General features: G+C 36.2%; 1 protein-coding gene across 1 annotated transcript; it reads right to left on the bottom strand.

The window, feature by feature from the left end:
• Positions 1-8,298: 8,298 nt before the first annotated feature.
• Positions 8,299-12,690, bottom strand: LOC107764829 (uncharacterized). Its single transcript, XM_016583420.2, has 2 exons — positions 10,469-12,690; positions 8,299-9,458 (listed from the first exon to the last, which is right to left on the bottom strand). Exon 1 carries the CDS (start codon positions 12,568-12,570, stop codon positions 10,726-10,728), a length of 1,845 nt encoding a protein of 614 aa, XP_016438906.2. The 5' UTR covers positions 12,571-12,690; the 3' UTR covers positions 8,299-9,458; positions 10,469-10,725.
• Between the last annotated feature and the right edge of the window lie 5,542 nt (positions 12,691-18,232).

Below are 18,232 nucleotides of genomic sequence, written 5' to 3' on the forward strand. Positions count from 1 at the left end.
CAGAATTGTAAAACACTGATCCGAGTTCGTTTGCTCAAAAGGTTGACCAAAGTCATCTCAATTGAGTTTTAAAGCTCTATTTCACATTTTAATCCATTTTTCACACAAAAACTTTTCGAAAAATTATACGGACTGCGCATGCAAGTCGAGGAATGATAAATAATATTTTTCGAGGTCTTAGAACATAGAATTACTTATTAAATTTAAAGATGACACTTTTGATCATCACATTCTCCACCTCTAAAACAAACGTTCGTCCTCGAACGGAGTTAGAAAAAGTACATGCGATAGAGAAAAGGTGTGGATATTTACTCTGCATGTCCAACTCGGACTCCCAGGTAGATGCCTCTACCGGCTGACCTCTCCATTGCACCCGAACTAAAGGATAACTCTTAGACCTCAATTGTCGGACCTGCCGGGCTAAAATAGCCACTGGCTCCTCCTCATAAGTCAAATCTTTGTCCAATTGGACTGAGCTGAAATACACATAGGACGGATCACCATGATATTTTCGGAGCACAAATACATGGAACACCGGATGAACTATTGATAAACTAGGTGATAATGCAAGCATGTAGGCTAATTCACCCACCCTTTCAAGAATTTCAAAGGGTCCAATATACCTAGGGCTCAACTTGCCCTTCTTTTCGAACCTCATTATACCTTTCATAGGTGAAACCCGGAGCAATATTCTTTCTTCAACCATGAATGCAATATCGGTACCCAACAACCCGGAGCAATTTACGGTCGGCATAACTCTTTTGCCTAGACTGAGCTGTGCGAAGTCGATCTTGAATAACTTTGACCTTATCCAAGGCATCCTGTACTAAATCGGTACCCAACAACCGAGCCTCTCCCGGTTCAAACCAGCCAACTGGCGAACGACATCGCCTTCCATAGAATGCCTTATATGAAGCCATCTGAATACTCGAGTGTTAGCTATTATTATATGCAAACTCCGCAAGTGGCATGAACTGATCCCAAGAACCTCCAAAGTCTATAACACAAGCGCGAAGCATATCTTCTAATATATGAATGGTGCGCTCTGACTGTCCGTCTGTCTGTGGATGAAATGTTGTACTTAACTCAACCCGCGTGCCTAACTCACGTTGTACAGCCCTCCAGAAGTTTGAGAGAAACTGCGTACCTCGATTTGAAATAATAGACACGGGCACACCGTGAAGGCGGACAATCTCACGAATGTAAATTTCAGCTAACCTTTCTAAAGAATAGGTAACTGCCACTGGAATGAAATGTGCTGACTTGGTCAACCTGTCCACAATGACCCAAACTGCGTCAAATTTTCTGAGTCCTTGGGAGTCCAATAACAAAATCCATAGTGATACGCTCCCATTTCCACTCGGGAATTTCTAACTTCTGAAGCAAACCACTAGGTCTCTGATGCTCGTACTTAATTTGCTGACAATTCAGACACCGAGCTACATATGCAACTATATATCCTTTTTCATTCTCCTCCACCAATAATGTTGCCGCAAATCTTGATACATTTTGGCGGTACCTGGATGAATAGAATACTTGGAACTGTGTGCCTCTTCAAGAATTAATTCACGAAGCCCGTCAACATTAGGCACACAAATACGACCCTGCATTCGCAGAACTCCATCTTTCCCTACAGCAACATGTTTGGCATCACTGTGCCGCACCGTGTCTTTAAGGACATGTAAATAAGGATCATCATATTGCCACTCTCTGATGCGCTCATATAAAAAAGACCGAGCGACTGTGCAAGTTAGAACCCGACTGGGTTCTGAAACATCTAACCTCACGAACTGATTAGCCAAAGCATAGTCTTTCTACACAAAGCATCGGCCACCACATTGGCCTTTCCGGGGTGATACAAAATGGTGATATCATAGTCTTTCAATAATTCCAACCATCTTCTCTACCTCAAATTAAGATCTTTTTATTTGAACAGATACTGAAGGCTACGATGATCAGTAAATACCTCACATGAGACACCGTAGAGATAATGCCTCCAAATATTCAGCGCATGAACAATGGCTGCCAATTCTAAGTCATGAACAGGATAATGTTTCGCATGAACTTTCAACTACCGCGACGCATATGCAATCACCCTGCCATCTTGCATTAATACTGCACCAAGCCCAATGTGAGATACGTCACAATATATCATATACAATCCTGAACCTGTGGGTAATACCAACACTGGCGCCGTAGTCAAAATAGTCTTGAGCTTCTGAAAGCTCAACTCACACTCGTCTGACCATCTGAATGGGACACCTTTCTAGGTCAATCTGGTTAATGGGCTCGATATAGATGAAAACCCTTCCACGAACCAACGATAATAACATGCCAAACCCAGGACTCCGGATCTCTGTAACTGAAGTATGTCTAGGCCAATTCTGAATAGCCTCAATCTTCTTAGGATCCACCTTTATGCCTTCTGCCGATACAACATGCCCCAAAAAGGTAACTGAGTCTAACCAAAATTCACATTTTGAAAATTTGGCATATAACTGATTATTCTTCAAAGTTTGAAGCACACTCTGAAGATGTTGCTCATGCTCCTCTCGACTGCTGGAGTAAATCAAGATATCATCAATGAATACAACTATAAAAGAATCCAAATAGGGCTTGGACACCCGATTCATCAAATCCATAAATGCTTCTAGGGCATTTGTCAACCCAAATGACATCACTAGGAATTCGTAATGCCCATACCGAGTCCGAAAAGCTGTCTTAGGGACATCAAATGCCCTAATATTCAACTGATGGTAACCAGACCTCAAGTCAATCTTTGAAAACACCTTGACACCTTGAAGCTGATCGAATAAGTTTTCAATTCTTGACGGTGGATACTTGTTCTTGATAGTAGCCTTGTTCAACTGCCGATAATCTATATACATTCGCATTGAACCATTTTTCTTCTTTACAAATAATACTGGTGCACCCCAGGGCGAGACACTGGGTCTAATGAATCCTTGATCAAGCAAGTCTTGTAAATGCTCCTTTAATTCTTTTAACTCTAGCAGGGCCATACGGTATGGTAGAATAGAAATGGGCTGAGTGCCCGGAGCCAAATCAATATAGAAGTCAATGTCTCTGTCGAGTGGCATTCCCGGCAAATCGGCAGGAAATATTTCTAGAAATTCATGAACCACTGGTACTGAGTCCATAGAAAGAACATCCGTGCTGGGATCGTGAATATAAGCGAAATAGGCTAGGCACCCTTTCTCGACCACACGTCGAGCTTTCATATAAGAAATAACCCAGCTGGCATAATGGCCAGAAGTTCCTTTCCACTCTAACCGAGGTAACCCCGGCATGGCTAGGGTCACTGTCTTGCCATGACAATCCAATATAGCATGATAAGGTGACAACCAATCCATACCCAAGATAACATCAAAATCTACCATATCAAGCGAATCCGCACCACACAAAATCTACCATATATAGCATCAATTATTAAAGAATGATTTGAATAATATTAAATTGTCCTAACCACACCACACAAGTGAATGTGCGACTGAGACGAATTTTATTAATTTTGTCGTAACAGCGCTACGCAAGCGAATCTGCAGTTATGACAAAGGATTATTAGCACGCTATTATTCTTGGAAAAAAATACCATATTTTTGCTTTGAGAATTTTTTTTTTTTAAATTATTAAATGTTACTATGGCGCTACGCAAGCAAATCTGCAATTATGGCAAAAGGATTAAAAGTTAAAGTGCGCCTACTATTTGTCTAGTAGTTTAATTAATTAATTAATTAGAAGGGAAAGAGTTAATTAATTAATAACAAAAATCTGGTTTTTATTATTATCTTCTAGCCTTATTGTTAAAATTATGCAAATAAATGTTGGACCAACTATGTCTATTCTAAAGAAACGGGCCAACTTCTTGTTGAACCAATACACATACCATCACAACATTCAAAGTTATATTAACTCAACAAGTTATGTTTCAAGATTTAAATCACCATCTTTCTTAATATGCTAATTGAAGATATCAACGGGATGAACACTTTGATGTCAATAGCGGAATCCAAGAAATAGATGAACTCGGGCAAAACAGATTATATGCTCACCTATGCAATATTTAGATTTGGTTTTGGGAGGACTCAACAAGAAAATGAAACCAAAGAGAAAGAAAACTAAACTCTTTTATATATACATATATGTATTTCTAGAAAAGAAAGTATCTTCAACAGAAAACTCCTCCAAAATTTCCAATATCGAAAACTTACTTCCAATACAAATTCTAACAAAGATAAAAATAAACTAATCTCACTTCATTACAACTTATAGCCAAACATACATACGAAACTGAAAACTAATAGCATTTTTTGGTTTAGTTCACATGGCCAACCATTATACAAACATTGTTTCATTCACACATAACGAAAGAGGGATTAAACGAACGAGATGGAGCAGTAAAACGCATCAACATACTCATGTTTCATTTGGTCAAACATAGGTTTACACTAAAGGGAAAAAGACCAGAAAAGTACCTAGAAGCAGAAACTCAAACGGTGCAGAACCGCGACTTCGAAGCTTGCCGGAACTCGATGAACCTCGGACATACTCGACTAGGCTTGAATGTTTTTAATTGCTGAGATTAGAACTGATATGTGCTACCTTGTCAGTTGTCACTGATTTTTATGGAATTTCCGGTGGATTCAAAGTGGATTTGTAGCGATATGTATCGAAGATGAAGCTGAATTTAAAGAATGGCCGAAAGTTTCTGGGGACGGGAACTCGAATGGAGGAAGAAGGCTTCCCGTTTTTGCTTTTCCTCCTCACTTTTATGTTATGTGTTGTTTTTATCCGAGAAAATCATGGAAAGTTCACTAGACGAAAACAAAAACAAACAGTATAATCTTACTAATACGGTTGTGAGGATAGTATGTATGCAGATCTTATTACTATATTGGGATAGAGAGGAAGATAGCCAAAAGGGATAAAAATTAGTGTATACCAACATGTGTATGCTAGCGTGAGCACGTGGGTGACATGTGTGGAGGAATCTTTTGGGTAAGACAAAGTTTGTTACTAAATTCATATTCATTTGTGCAAAAAGTGATTTATTCTCTTTTTGTTTTGTTTTATTTTTTCTTTTAAAATGGATAATGAATAAAAGGTAAAATTAATATTCCTAGTAAAATCAAAATAACAAGGTAAAATTATTATATATTCTAATCAATATTTATTTGTTAAATACCTCTAATTTAGAAAATACACTAAATAAAAAATATATTTTAGACTTTTCTTTCTTTTCTACAAAATTTAAAGCTATTATTCTAAAATGTGATTCTTTTTTTTGTGATTTTAATTTTCTTAAGTAAAACCTTTAGAAGGTGAAATAAGAGCTAAAATATGTAGATTAAACTTAAAATAAATTAACATACTAAAAAGTGATAAAATTTAAGCATAGTCAAAAATTAAGTGATCACATTCAACATACTCAATTAACAAAGATAACCTAAATAAAACGTGTTACTCAACAAATTATAAGCATGTTTATTTGAATAGTAAAATATGTCAATGACTAAAAGTAAGGTAATATCCGTGTTATTTCTTTGTCACTAACAATGCAGACGACTTGACTTCATTATAGTTGAAGATAATAACCAATCAAAAGCACTACCTTGCATTTTCTTTGTGCATACAGTGAAAACAAAAGTGGGCCTAGTAATAACATGGAATGTGTCGTTTCCCACTTTGAAGTTTTATTATAATTTTTTTCTATTTAAATTTCTAAAAAGTGTTGTAGTAACAAATAGTAATAAAAAGAGCTTTTTACAATTGAAGAAGATGAAGCAATGGATTCAGTTAATTGTCTGAAAAGAAGAAAAAGAAAACTGTGTGGATAGATTTGGTCGATGTAACAAGTACCACACTCCAAAAATGAAAAGTTTCTAAAAAAGAAGGGCTCCGCTCCATACAATTATTGCTATTAGATATTGTAGCATTATATGTGGTAGGTTTTCATTATGTATTACTCTTAATAGAAAGTAAATAGTAGGAATTTTTTGTGAAGCTTCTTCATAATGTTCTACTCCGGTTGATTAGAATTTTTATTGTTAATAGAGGTTTCTTTGAACGGTAATAGAAGGAAATACGAAATTCCTCAAAATACCACTCACCCTCGAGGACAGATCTAGTACAATGATTACGGGTTGACGTGAACCTAATAACTTTTGTCTAGACTCTATATTTTTATTAAAATTTTAGCTTGAAACCCAGTCCTTAGATCGGTTATTATTGTATATTAACTTAAGATTGATGTAGAAACTCATGAACATAAAACCATGGATTTGTCTCTAACCCTCTATGCACCAAAATTTCACTGTAATATGTACATAAGGAACAGCTAAAAGTACAAGCTGATATATGAAGCTACAACGAAAATGCAGGGTAATTTTCTTAGTCACAGACAACAGCTGCACTAATCAAAGGTAGTATTGTGGTCCTATTTTGCTTTGCGTAGATAGAAAGTGACAACAAATGTAGGTCCATAAATGAGAAGGAATGTCACTTCTAGCAAATTCTTTTTATAGAAGAATCAAATATTGTACTCCCTCCGTTCAATTTTACTTGACACGTTTTAACTTTTCACGCCCCTTAAGAAATAATAAATGAATTACATAATTTACCATGATACTCATATTAATTGATACATATTTTATTTGATTTGAGAAAATAATTTGAAATGAGTAATAAATATTGTGGGTATAACAGAAAAAAAAAATTATCTTCCCTTGATATGCGTAAAGTGACAAGTAAAAATAAAAATTTATTTATAATATATGAACGGAGGTTTTAATTAATTAAAACAAAAAATAGACGAGGAGTAAGCAATTTTGATATATGCATTATATCCTTTGTCGCTTGTTGCAGAATTGCAGTGCCTTTTCCTCTAGCTATGCTGCCCATTTTCCGGAATCCCAATAAATTCTGACTGTTAAATACAATTGAATCAGCAATTAAATTCATTAAGAAAACAATAGTATTAAGTACTAGCTGTAATTTACTAAATCAACCTTATTTATTTCCTTGACTATTAAATGCTAATATTGGAAAGCGAGTGCCTAATGTTGGAAAGAGTAAAATTGAAAGAAAAAATAAAAATTTTGTTAATTTTTTTTAAGCGACGGATATTTATTTTTTTGGGCAAAAACGACACTTAGAGCCTGTTTCGCCAAGCTTCTAGAAGGCCAAAAATATATTTTTTGACAAAAAAGTATTTTTTATTTTTTTGAATAATTTAAATTGTTTGGCCAAAATAAAAAAGTACTTTTGAGCAACAGAAGCAGTTTTTCTACTTTTGAGGAGAGCATACAAACTCTAGCTTATCTAAGAGAGCAAAAGTAGAAATTAGTTTATTCAAGACAAAAATAACCTTACAATAAATTTATATTTTCCAAATGATCCCTCATTAGTTTAACATTGTTCTTTTCCTTTTCATTTCCCTTTTTATTTCTACTATACATTTCTTCTCTTTTTTTATTTTAATCATATTTTTATTCTCGTTCTCATATTCCTAAGAGTATATTTTAAATTTATATCTAATGATGTATTTTGACATATTTAAATTATCATGTAAACAATAAGTAATACCAAATACTCAATGTTATTGCTTTGCAATAACTATATTTTATATTAATTGAAATTTTTAGTTTATATTTTTACTTAATGTTTTATATTTTAATTGAATTCTTTTATAATAAATTTTAAATTTATTTTTCTATTCTAAATAATACTAATCGCAAATTGAACATTTAATTTACTGTCCTTTTTTGTAATTTGATACTTAAAAGTATTTTTTAAGATTGGTCAGTTGGCCAAACACAAATTGTTGTTTTGCAAAAGTACTTTTGAACAAAAGTACTTTTTAAAATAAGCAGTTTTTGACAACTTGGCCATACGAGCTCTTAAAATTGGATAGAAGGAGTATCACTTTTTTTTCATCACATCCATAACAATATTCCTCAATTTCATGTTTTTTATACATTTCCTACCAACAAATGGTGGAATTTATTCAAACTCTATATAAATGTCCTAAATTCTCAATTCTAGTTCATATAATGTGTTCAACAGGGAAAGGAACTCAAACTCATAAATTAGAAATAGTCCAAACCCAAGCTAAATTTGGTATACAACAAATTCAACTTTGCCCATATTACCATTTGGATATACAACTTGACCGACCTAAATTTAGTAATTTGGTCTAGGAGGCCTTCTATTTCATCAAATTAGACCGCAATGAGTTATAGTTCAATCATGTCTCTCAAAAGACTATGCGGAAGAGATAGGTGGACCAATTTAGTATATACAAAAGAATTATTCGACCAGTGGCATACACAGATCTTGCATAAATTGTGGACACTTAAGTTGTGAACCGACAGATACTTGTAAGTCAAAACTCGAAGAGCAGGGCGACAAGCCCCCAACAAAGGGAGTGGTCAAATCGGGTATGTCCCCCCTTATTCACGAAATGCTATAGTATCCCGGAGTGGCTAGGAGCATGTCATGTCTTATCGAATCTACTCAACTAGGAGCAGTACAAGCGTAGATGATATTATGACGACCCCTCTTTTCGTACCACTAGGGATGCTTAACGTCACGCCTTCTATCCTAATGAACAATGTTACACTGATTAGGCTGGGACAGGATTCGAACATGCAATCTTCGGGTCATGAGCCTGATGAATTGATCAATTCCTCTACCCCACATTCTCTTTCTTTGCTGTAAGGTGGATGTGGTTTCGAACCCCACAAGGATTTTCAGTCCACCTGAGCTACGTGAATCACTTTGAAATAATTCTCCCTTCTTTATGTAAATTTTGACTGCAGCCTGAGTTTTCTTTTGCATGTACACATACTTATTCAAAAGTGTTTCATCTGCACTTGTCAGTCAAAAATCGAAACAGCCCGAGTTTTCTTGCAGCTACTAAAGAATCGCCCTACCGAACCCCCAGTAAAATTAACTGATGAAATGCAACCATCTGGAACTGCTTTCCCTGCATATTTAGATAACATTGCAAATGGAAAAACAGCTCGGATCAGGTCTCTGTACGTTTATCAGTTTAGGAGTGAGACAAGGATACCCGAGATCTGTTTCTATCTCAGAGCCTGAACTTGCATTTTCAACAAAGCTGTTGAACTTTGCATAAGGTCATCTTTGAATGTCACACAGCTGAAGCTCACTTATGTTCTGTTTGTAATTTCCATTGCTCATGACAGATCCTCGAGGCTAAAAAAAGATATACTTTCTTCCTCTAGTAGATTTTTAGGCATTTTCTCAAATTGCAGAGAAACAGACCGCCTTTCATCACTGGTGTATGAACATTGCAATTTTGATGGACTGGTTTAAGAATATATATCTATGAGACACCTTTCACATGTCCCGAGGGAAGCGCACTGACATGTTGAGATTGCAATTCAAAAATTCCTCAACGAATGAAAGGCAATACACTGCAAAACGACAGAAAAGGTAATAAGATAATAGACAATAAAGACGCTGAAACAAGAAACGATCAAGGCACAGGATCCATTCTTTAAAGAATCCACACAGAAAAAAGTTTAATCAGAGGGAGGGCGACAAAGAGGTGAAAGAGCAAAATTGCAAGTTTAGAAACTTGGGCTATATACACATCTTACAATTGATACTCGAGTGGAACAATTCCAAAAGTAGCTTAATTAATATGCCTAAACAATGAAACCAACTTCATATATGAAAAACTAGACAGAATGAATAGTACAAGCAAAACAAACATGTTGTATTTTGGTAATGTTGCTTTTGTCGGATCGCCATGCGGGCTTGGTTGAATCCACAATGTTTTTAAGTCAAAATTTCAAAGCACTTTGGTTAGGTTCCATTAAGTGTCAAGATAATGTAAGTACGTCATCAATCGCCAATCAACAATCAAGGAGATTCTTCGAATGCATATAGGAGATTCATTGTAAAGCAGCTACCAATTTTTTGCTCACTGATGTAATTTTGGCTTCTATTGGATGCATTATTAAAGAAACCTCTAATTTACCTGATCAAAGAAACCATAAGCTAGAAAAGAAGCCTACGATCAACATCTATCAAACACGACAACAATAAGTAAAGAATTATCATGAATAGAAATAGAAATATTGGTGGAAGTGGTAGAGAGTGCACTCAAGATAGTGGCCCACAGTAATTCAACCACCTCCGTTATGAGGAGTTGTTTAATTGCAAAAAACCTTCCTTGTTTTTACTTTGCTGTGCTAAAAGTAATTTCCCTCTATGAATCAACTGTTTCATTTGTGATAAGATAATCTCCACAAAAAAAATGAAGCATCCTTGTTCACAAATACTTGTATGCACACAACGGTTCATATAAACTATTGACTTTTTCTCTTTTGATATTATTAGACAAAGAATGGTATAGCAAGGAGAAGAAATAAAGGAAATTACTCTTTTCTAGCAGTTTTGTGAGGTAATGAAAATATACCTGGATACCATGGGACATCACAAGCCATCAAAGCCTAACATCATCTCAATGTATACCAAGATCGCATTAGTTGGAATCCATCTTAGAGCATCATTCACAAACCAGGAGAAACTTCCACTGATCCATTCAGTGCTATATGGATAACATCTTGCATCACTCCAATGATCATTATTCCCACGGTAATTAACTTATGGAATGAAATCCACCTACTAAAAGGCAGTTACAGATGGTAGTCTTTGGCTCTCTGATTAAATGCATCACTTCCTGGCCTGACGTTTCGAGCTCCTACTTAAGCAACTAACTAGTGAAGTATAAGTAGCATAATCATGAACAAGCCCCATTTCACCACGTAGCTTATCAAAATCATCAGGATTTCCGTACTTGCAATGCCCATCCAATAGTATGTTATAGGTAATATCATTTGGATTCAAACCAAGATTAAGCATGGCTTGTAATAGCATTTCAGCATTTCTCATCTGTCCTTGTCTGCATAGACCATTTAAAAGGGCATTGTAAGTTATAACATTAGGCGCATGTCCATTACTTTGCATCTGCCTTAGCAACTTAAAACCCATCTTAACATCTCCCTTCTTACAGAAACCGTCGATAACCATAGTATAAATAGGGTCATCAGGCTTTAAATCAGCATTCAACATTTCCGTTAAAATCCTTTCTGCATCAACTACTCGCCCTTGCCGACATAAACCTGTAATAAGAGCTGTACATGCTACATCATCTAGTTCAATGTCATTATCAAACATCATTTTCTTGATCTCAAATGCTCCATCTAAATCTCCCTCTGCACAACATCCACCAATAACCGTCGTGTATGTGATCTTATCAGGCTTCAAACCCTTTTCAATCATTACATGAATGAGCTTCCTCGCTTCCCCTAAATCCCCACTCTTACAAAGTCCATTGACAAGTGTGTTATATGTAATCAAATCTGGTTCCACCCCTTGCGTCAGCATCAGTTGATAAGCGTCCATGGCCAAAACAATGCTACCATCCTTGCAATAGCCATTAATCAAAGTCGTGAATATAACAACATTCGGAACCAAACCTTTTACACACATCTCATTAAACAACTCGTCCGCGCCCCTCATCCAAAAGTTCTTGCAAAGCCCGTTGATCAGAGCACTATACGTATAAACATCAGGCAAAATTCCTCTTTCCTCCATTTCTCTTTTTAACCTATACCCTGCATCCATATCACCAAATCTACAATACCCATTTATCAAAATATTGAAACTAACAACACTAGGTCTCAAATTCCTCTTCCACATCTCCGCAAACACCGACCATGCTTCCACCATTTTACCTTCCTTACACAACATACTCATCAAAACATTAAAAAAATACAAACTTGGAGGAAACCCATATTCCAAAATCTCCTTATAAAAATTAAAAGCTACCATTGGTGAATTAAGCTTCATTAAATATTCAAGAACCTTTGTACAACCTTGAAATGGGAACCTAATTTTATGTTTTTGGATAAGCCTAAAGCACTGTATAGCATCAGAAACAAACCCCAAATCCAAATAAGCAGCAATAAGTCCATTTAAAATATTCACAAAAGATGTAAAGTTGGTACCTTTAGCCTTCAAGATTGCTTGAAAAACAGTAAAGGCAGAGTCTTTACCTCTTCTTGAAACAATAGTGTGGATAAAAGAGTAAGCTTGTGAATTCATTTTGTGGGTGTAAAGAAAAAGGGCCATAGTGCAATAAGTGTGAAGTGTGTGGCAATATTTTGAATTGTGAGAAGTAGAAGAAAGCCATGTAAAGAAAGAGAGGAGAGAAGAAGGGGTTAAAGAATGAGGATTAAGGTTAATGAGGTTGATTATGTGTTGGGGTTTAAGAGATGGGAGGAGGGGTTTAAGGGAAGTTTGAAGGGGTTTAGTGTGAGAGTTTTTTATGGCTTCTGAAAGGGTATTGAGTATTGGGTCTGATGAATCTTGATGTTGGTGGGGTAGGGGTAGGGGTGGGGGTGGGGTGAACCATGGAGGGGTGGTGGTGGTGGTGGGTGTGGTGGTGGAGAGGTGGTGTAAGGGAGGAGAAAGGGGGGGTTTTAGTGCTCTTCTTGATATGGTCATTGTGAACATTTCTGACAAAAATGACAAAAATGGTTTAAGTTTAAAGTAGTTTAAAGGTGGTGTAAGGGAGGAGAAAGGATTTTTTTTAGTGCTCTTCTTGAGATGGTCATTGTAAACATTTCTGAACTGTTTAAGGCAGAGGAAAGAAGAAAAAATGGTTTAAGTTTAAAATAGTTTGCCAAATGTGAATACTTTTCTGTAATTTTAGGTGCAATTAATGTTATTTTTGTTTGATTCAGTTTTTGATGTAGTTTTTAGGATTTGATGGTACTTTCCTGATGTATTTAGTTAAATCTTTTTTCCTCACATTTTTTTATGAAATTTAACCGCTAGCTTTTGCTAAACATTTAAAGAAAATCAAAAGTATTCACTTTTGACAAATTTAAAGTATATTTTAATCATGTCCAAACGTAAGAGGCCTTTTTTTATTATTATTGAAAAATGACATTGTGTAGTCGTTCTCAAAATAATAGCACAAAAAAAATTATATATTGTATACAATAACTATTTAAATTTTATACAATTTTGTAGTTATCGAATGTAAATAGTTTGAGTTATGGAATAAAAGTTTGATATTTAGGTAGAAGTAATCCGATTTCTTGTAGAAATAAATATATGAAAATTCATTTGCCGATTTCTTGTTTATGAGCACTTTGACTCCGCTGCTTTAAAGCAATCAAACCCCCACAAAATAAAGCATTTACATTGGTTAGCCGCAGAAGATATCATTCAAATTTCAAGTAATAATTAAAATAGCAACTTGTCACATGATATATTGTAATGAATGAAATTGGAATTGAATTGTTAAAAAGCCATTTTGGCCATACAAAATTTATAGAAGAAAAACATATTTGAAGTAGCAAACGAACAGAACCATTTATTCTTAACCTCCAAAATTCACCAACCTTAATAAGAATGTATTCAAAATTTAATTTCTGAATGAGATTTCATCTACCTTCAATAGCGGGTTTCTGGTTCGAGACATAGAAATGGAAAAAAAAATCATATTGAGAAGCATTTTCTCTTTTAGTAGGGCCTATGCGACACAAATGCAGATTAGTCGGCAATTGAACTTTGGATAGCGGATGGGTAAACCACAAAAATTTAGATCTAGCCTTTGATCAACGCTTTCATCCCTACCTAATATTTTCGACATAAAATATAATATATAATATATATACGAAAAAAGGTTGTAAAATTTTCGATAAAATATTAAATTTGAACTCATAATTTTAAAGATACACTGAGTTCAAAGCTAAGGACCTTAAATATGTGTGTTCGGAATAATGAACTTGTCAAATATTTTCAATCAATTTGAATATTAAAATGCAACGAAGTTTTGCATTATAATGTATACTCTTTTAGTAAAGCATCAAGTTACTATTTAAATTATTGAGATGGAAATGCAAGTGTTCTTTAGAATAATGTGAATGTAAAAAAATATTTGGTTACGGCACGTAATGTTATTTTCCTTTGGAAGAATGAGGTCTTTATCACTCGCAATTAAGTAAAAATAAATAAATAAACTAAGATTAAAAAAAGTTTAAAAATAAAATAAAGATACAACAACAACAACAACAACATACTCAGTAATATACCACATTGTGGGGTCTAGGGAGGGTAGGGTGCACATAGACCTTACCCCTACCTTGTGAGGATAGAGAGGTTGTTTTCAATAGACTGAAAGCATAAGCACCACATTAATGAAAATATAGACAAGAAGGGACAGTACCAAGTAGCCATTTGAAATCTAAATAAAAACAATCAGACAGTAAGGTGATCAACAATAAAAGAAACAATGGCTAGTCATAAAACCTACTACCAACAGAAAGCGAGATTGCATGCCAATACTACTGTTATGAACACTCTAAACTACCTACTCTACTACCGTAATCTACAACCTCCATACATTCCTATTAAGGGTCATGTCCTTGGTCAGCTGAAGTTGTGTCATGTCTTGTCTAATCACCTCTCCCCACCTCTTCTATGGCCTACCTCTACCTCTCCGCAGGCTCTTCAATGTCAACCTCTCAGACCTCTTCACCGGGGCGTCTGTGCTCCTCTTCTTCACATACCAAACCACCTAAGTCGCGTTTTCCATATCTTGTCCTCAATAGGGGTCACACCCACCTTGTCGCGAATAACCTCATTTTTTATCTTATCTAACCTGGTGTATTCGCACATCCATCTTTACTGCCTTCACCTTCTAAACATGAACGATCTTGACTAGCCAACATTGGTCACGACCCAAAATCCAACTAGTCGTGATGACACCTAACCCAACCCGCTAGGTAAGCCAATTAACAACTAACCAATTCCAATGAAATTAATAAGGTAACTAATTAAAAGAAAATATACGAAACAGATACATTTTCCCAAGAACTGATAGTACAAATCATGAGCTTCTAAGATTAGAATTTACAAAGCTGGTATGAAATAAATACATCATCTATTCGAAATGTACATAAAGCGATTTTTATAAATTTAAGGCTACCATGAATAAGAGGCAGCCACAACTGGAATGCAGGTGCATCTTCAATTCCAGCTCTCGTCGATCACAGCAACATCAACAACCAACATTTGCACACAAGGTGCAGAAGTGTAGTATGAGTACAACTGACTTCATGTATTGAATAAGTAACAAACCTAACCTTAGGTTGAAAGTAGTGACGAGCTGGAACAAAGGTCGGGTTCAACACCAATAGCCAACAATAACCCATAACAACGTAAAACAAGTAATAAAAGAAGTAACTCAGAGATAAAATATTCAGCGTAATCATGTTTTCTGAAAATAGTTTTGTCTTTCAAGTATATCAGTGAAAACCCAAGTCGTTTACCGAAATTGCTAAAAATATGAGTAAGTTTGAAAACAGTAATTTTTCCAAAACTCCTTCCAACAATAAATAAGATGTTTCATTTTATTTCCAGATAGCCAGTGTAAAATGCATTACTATGCACATATGTCAGTATGTGTGAGAAGTCATGAATAACGTGATACCGTACAACATGAGGAAAATACATCTATATGCATGTATGTCATGCGTGCATGTCAATGCAACGTATCTCAGAGATGAACTCATGTTCTCACACTCTCAGAGTACTCAATCTCACTGTCTCACACTTTTCACTCATCATGCTCGATCACTCAATACTGTATATGGCCAAACCGGCATATGAAAGATCCATCCCAGAATATATACATCAACTGACCATCAGTCACTCAGTACTGAGTAGGGTCAATCCAGCCCGTGGGGAAGATCCATCTCCAGGTATAAATGCGTCGGACAAGATTCATGTACACGAAAGATACATCCCTCAATATAAATCAATCGCGCTCACTAGGGGTGTGTGCAGACTCCGGAGGGGCTACTTCAGCCCAAGCGCTATAAATCACACGAACAACTCACGTGTTGCACGAAAAACTCACGTGTTATAGTATCAATATTTGGATCCGCACGGACAACTCACATGTTATAGTATCAATATTCTCACAATCAGGCCATCAGCCTCAGTCAGTCATCAATCTCTTCAGTCTTTCAGGCTCACAATGTGAGGAAACTAGCTCAAAAATGTTGATATGATGTGTCAATATGTAGCAAGAGAGACTGAGATATGATATGAATCGAATGAACATGATTGAGTATGAAATTTCAATTTAAGCAAATAACTCGATAGTAGTAACGACCTCAATGGGTCCCAACAGAATAAGCATGTAGCCTAGGCATGGTTTCTAACATGGATCACAGGCCAATAGCTCTAGTACGTAGAGATTTCATGGTTACAGATAAGGTCAGGTAACTACACAGTACCACCGAAATAACGGAGTCGCAATTCACACGGTGCATGCCCATATGCCCATCACCTAGCATGTGCGTCACCTCAATACCAATCACATAGCACGTAATTTGAGGTTTCATACCCTCATCACCAAGTTTAGAAGTGTTACTTACCTCGAACAAGCCGAATCCAATGTCGAGCAAGCTAAACTATGCTCCATAAATTCCATTATGCGCATATTAACTTCCGAACGGCTCAAATCTAGTCACAATTAATTCGATTCAGTCAACACAAATTATAAAAATTAATTCCATATCAAAATACTATTTTTTCCACAAAATCCGAAATTACACTCAAAAATAGTCCGTGGATCCCACGTCTCAGAACCCGACAAAAGTTACAAAATATGAATGTACGTTCAACCACGAGTCCAACGATACAAATTTTGCCAAATTCCGACATCATCTCGACCTCCAAATCTCAAATTCTTATTTTGAAATCCCTATGCCCAAACCCTCTAATTTCACCTCAAAAACATGTAATCTAGTCGAAATACTCAATGATAATCCAATATTATTGACTAACAATGATCACCAATGACTTACCTCAAGATTTTCCGTGAATTCTCTCTGAAAAATCGCCCAAACCGTATTGGAAATGTTAGAAATGAAGCCAAATTTGCGGATCTTGTTTTTAACATTTTGTCTAGGCTTTTCGCACCTGCGGAACCGCTTCTGCGAAAATCACTTGGTTTCCCAAACTTCGCACCTACGGGTGCGCTTCTGCGAGCCCATCACCGCGCCTGCGACCACGCAGGTGCGGAAAAATCGTCGCACCTACGAGCTCTGCCCAGCTCCCCCTCATGGTCGCATCTGCGCTCCTCAGCTCGCACATGCGACCCAAAATTCCGCAGGTGCGATTGCACCAAAAGACTGAAAATTTCAGATTTTTCCTTAAGTTCGAATTTGATCTGTTAACCATCTGAAACTCGCCCGAGAGCCCCGGGAACTCAACCAAATAGACCACCAAGTCCTAAAACATCATACGAACTTAATCGAGCCTTCAAATCACATCAAAACAACGCTAAAAACACAAATCATACCCCAATTCAAGCTTAACGAAAACTAACAAAGTCCAACTTCTACATTCGATACCGAAACCTATCAATTCAATTCCGATTGACCTCAAATTTTGTACACAAGTCATAAATGACATAACATAGCTATTCAAATTTTTATAATCGGATTTCGATCCCGATATCAAAAAGTCAACTCCCCGGTCAAACTTCCAAACTTAAATTTTTATTTAGCCATTTCAAGCCTAATTTAAGTACGGACTTCCAAAAAAAAATTGGACACGCTCCTAAGTCCAAAATTACCATACGGAGCTACTGGAATCATCAAAATTCTATTCTGGAGTCGTTTACACATAAGTCAACATCCGGTCAACCTTTTCAACTTAAACTTTAAGTCTTGAAACTAAGTGTTCCAATTCATTCTGAAACCTCTCCGACGAGTCACAAAATTATAATTGAACACAGGATAAGCAGTAAATGGGTGAACGAGACTGTAACACTAAAAACGATCGGTCGGGTCGTTACAAACACCCAGCCTCAAACAACATTGTTGGTCTGACTACCACTCTGCAGAACTTACCCTTAAGTTTCGTTGGCACCTTCTTGTCACACAAAACACCGAAAATGAGTCTCCATTTCATCCATCCCGCCCCAATACGATGTGTGACATCTTCATCAATCTCCCCATCCCCTGAATAATAGACCCAAAGTACTTAAAACTCCCTCTCTTAGGGATGACCTGTGAGTCCAGTCTCACCTCCTCTTCCCCTCCTTGAGTCTCGCCAATGAACTTACACTCCAAGTATTATGTCTTGGTCC

The sequence above is a fragment of the Nicotiana tabacum genome, chromosome 11 (genome assembly GCF_000715075.1).
Source record: "Nicotiana tabacum cultivar K326 chromosome 11, ASM71507v2, whole genome shotgun sequence".
NCBI lineage: Eukaryota > Viridiplantae > Streptophyta > Magnoliopsida > Solanales > Solanaceae > Nicotiana > Nicotiana tabacum.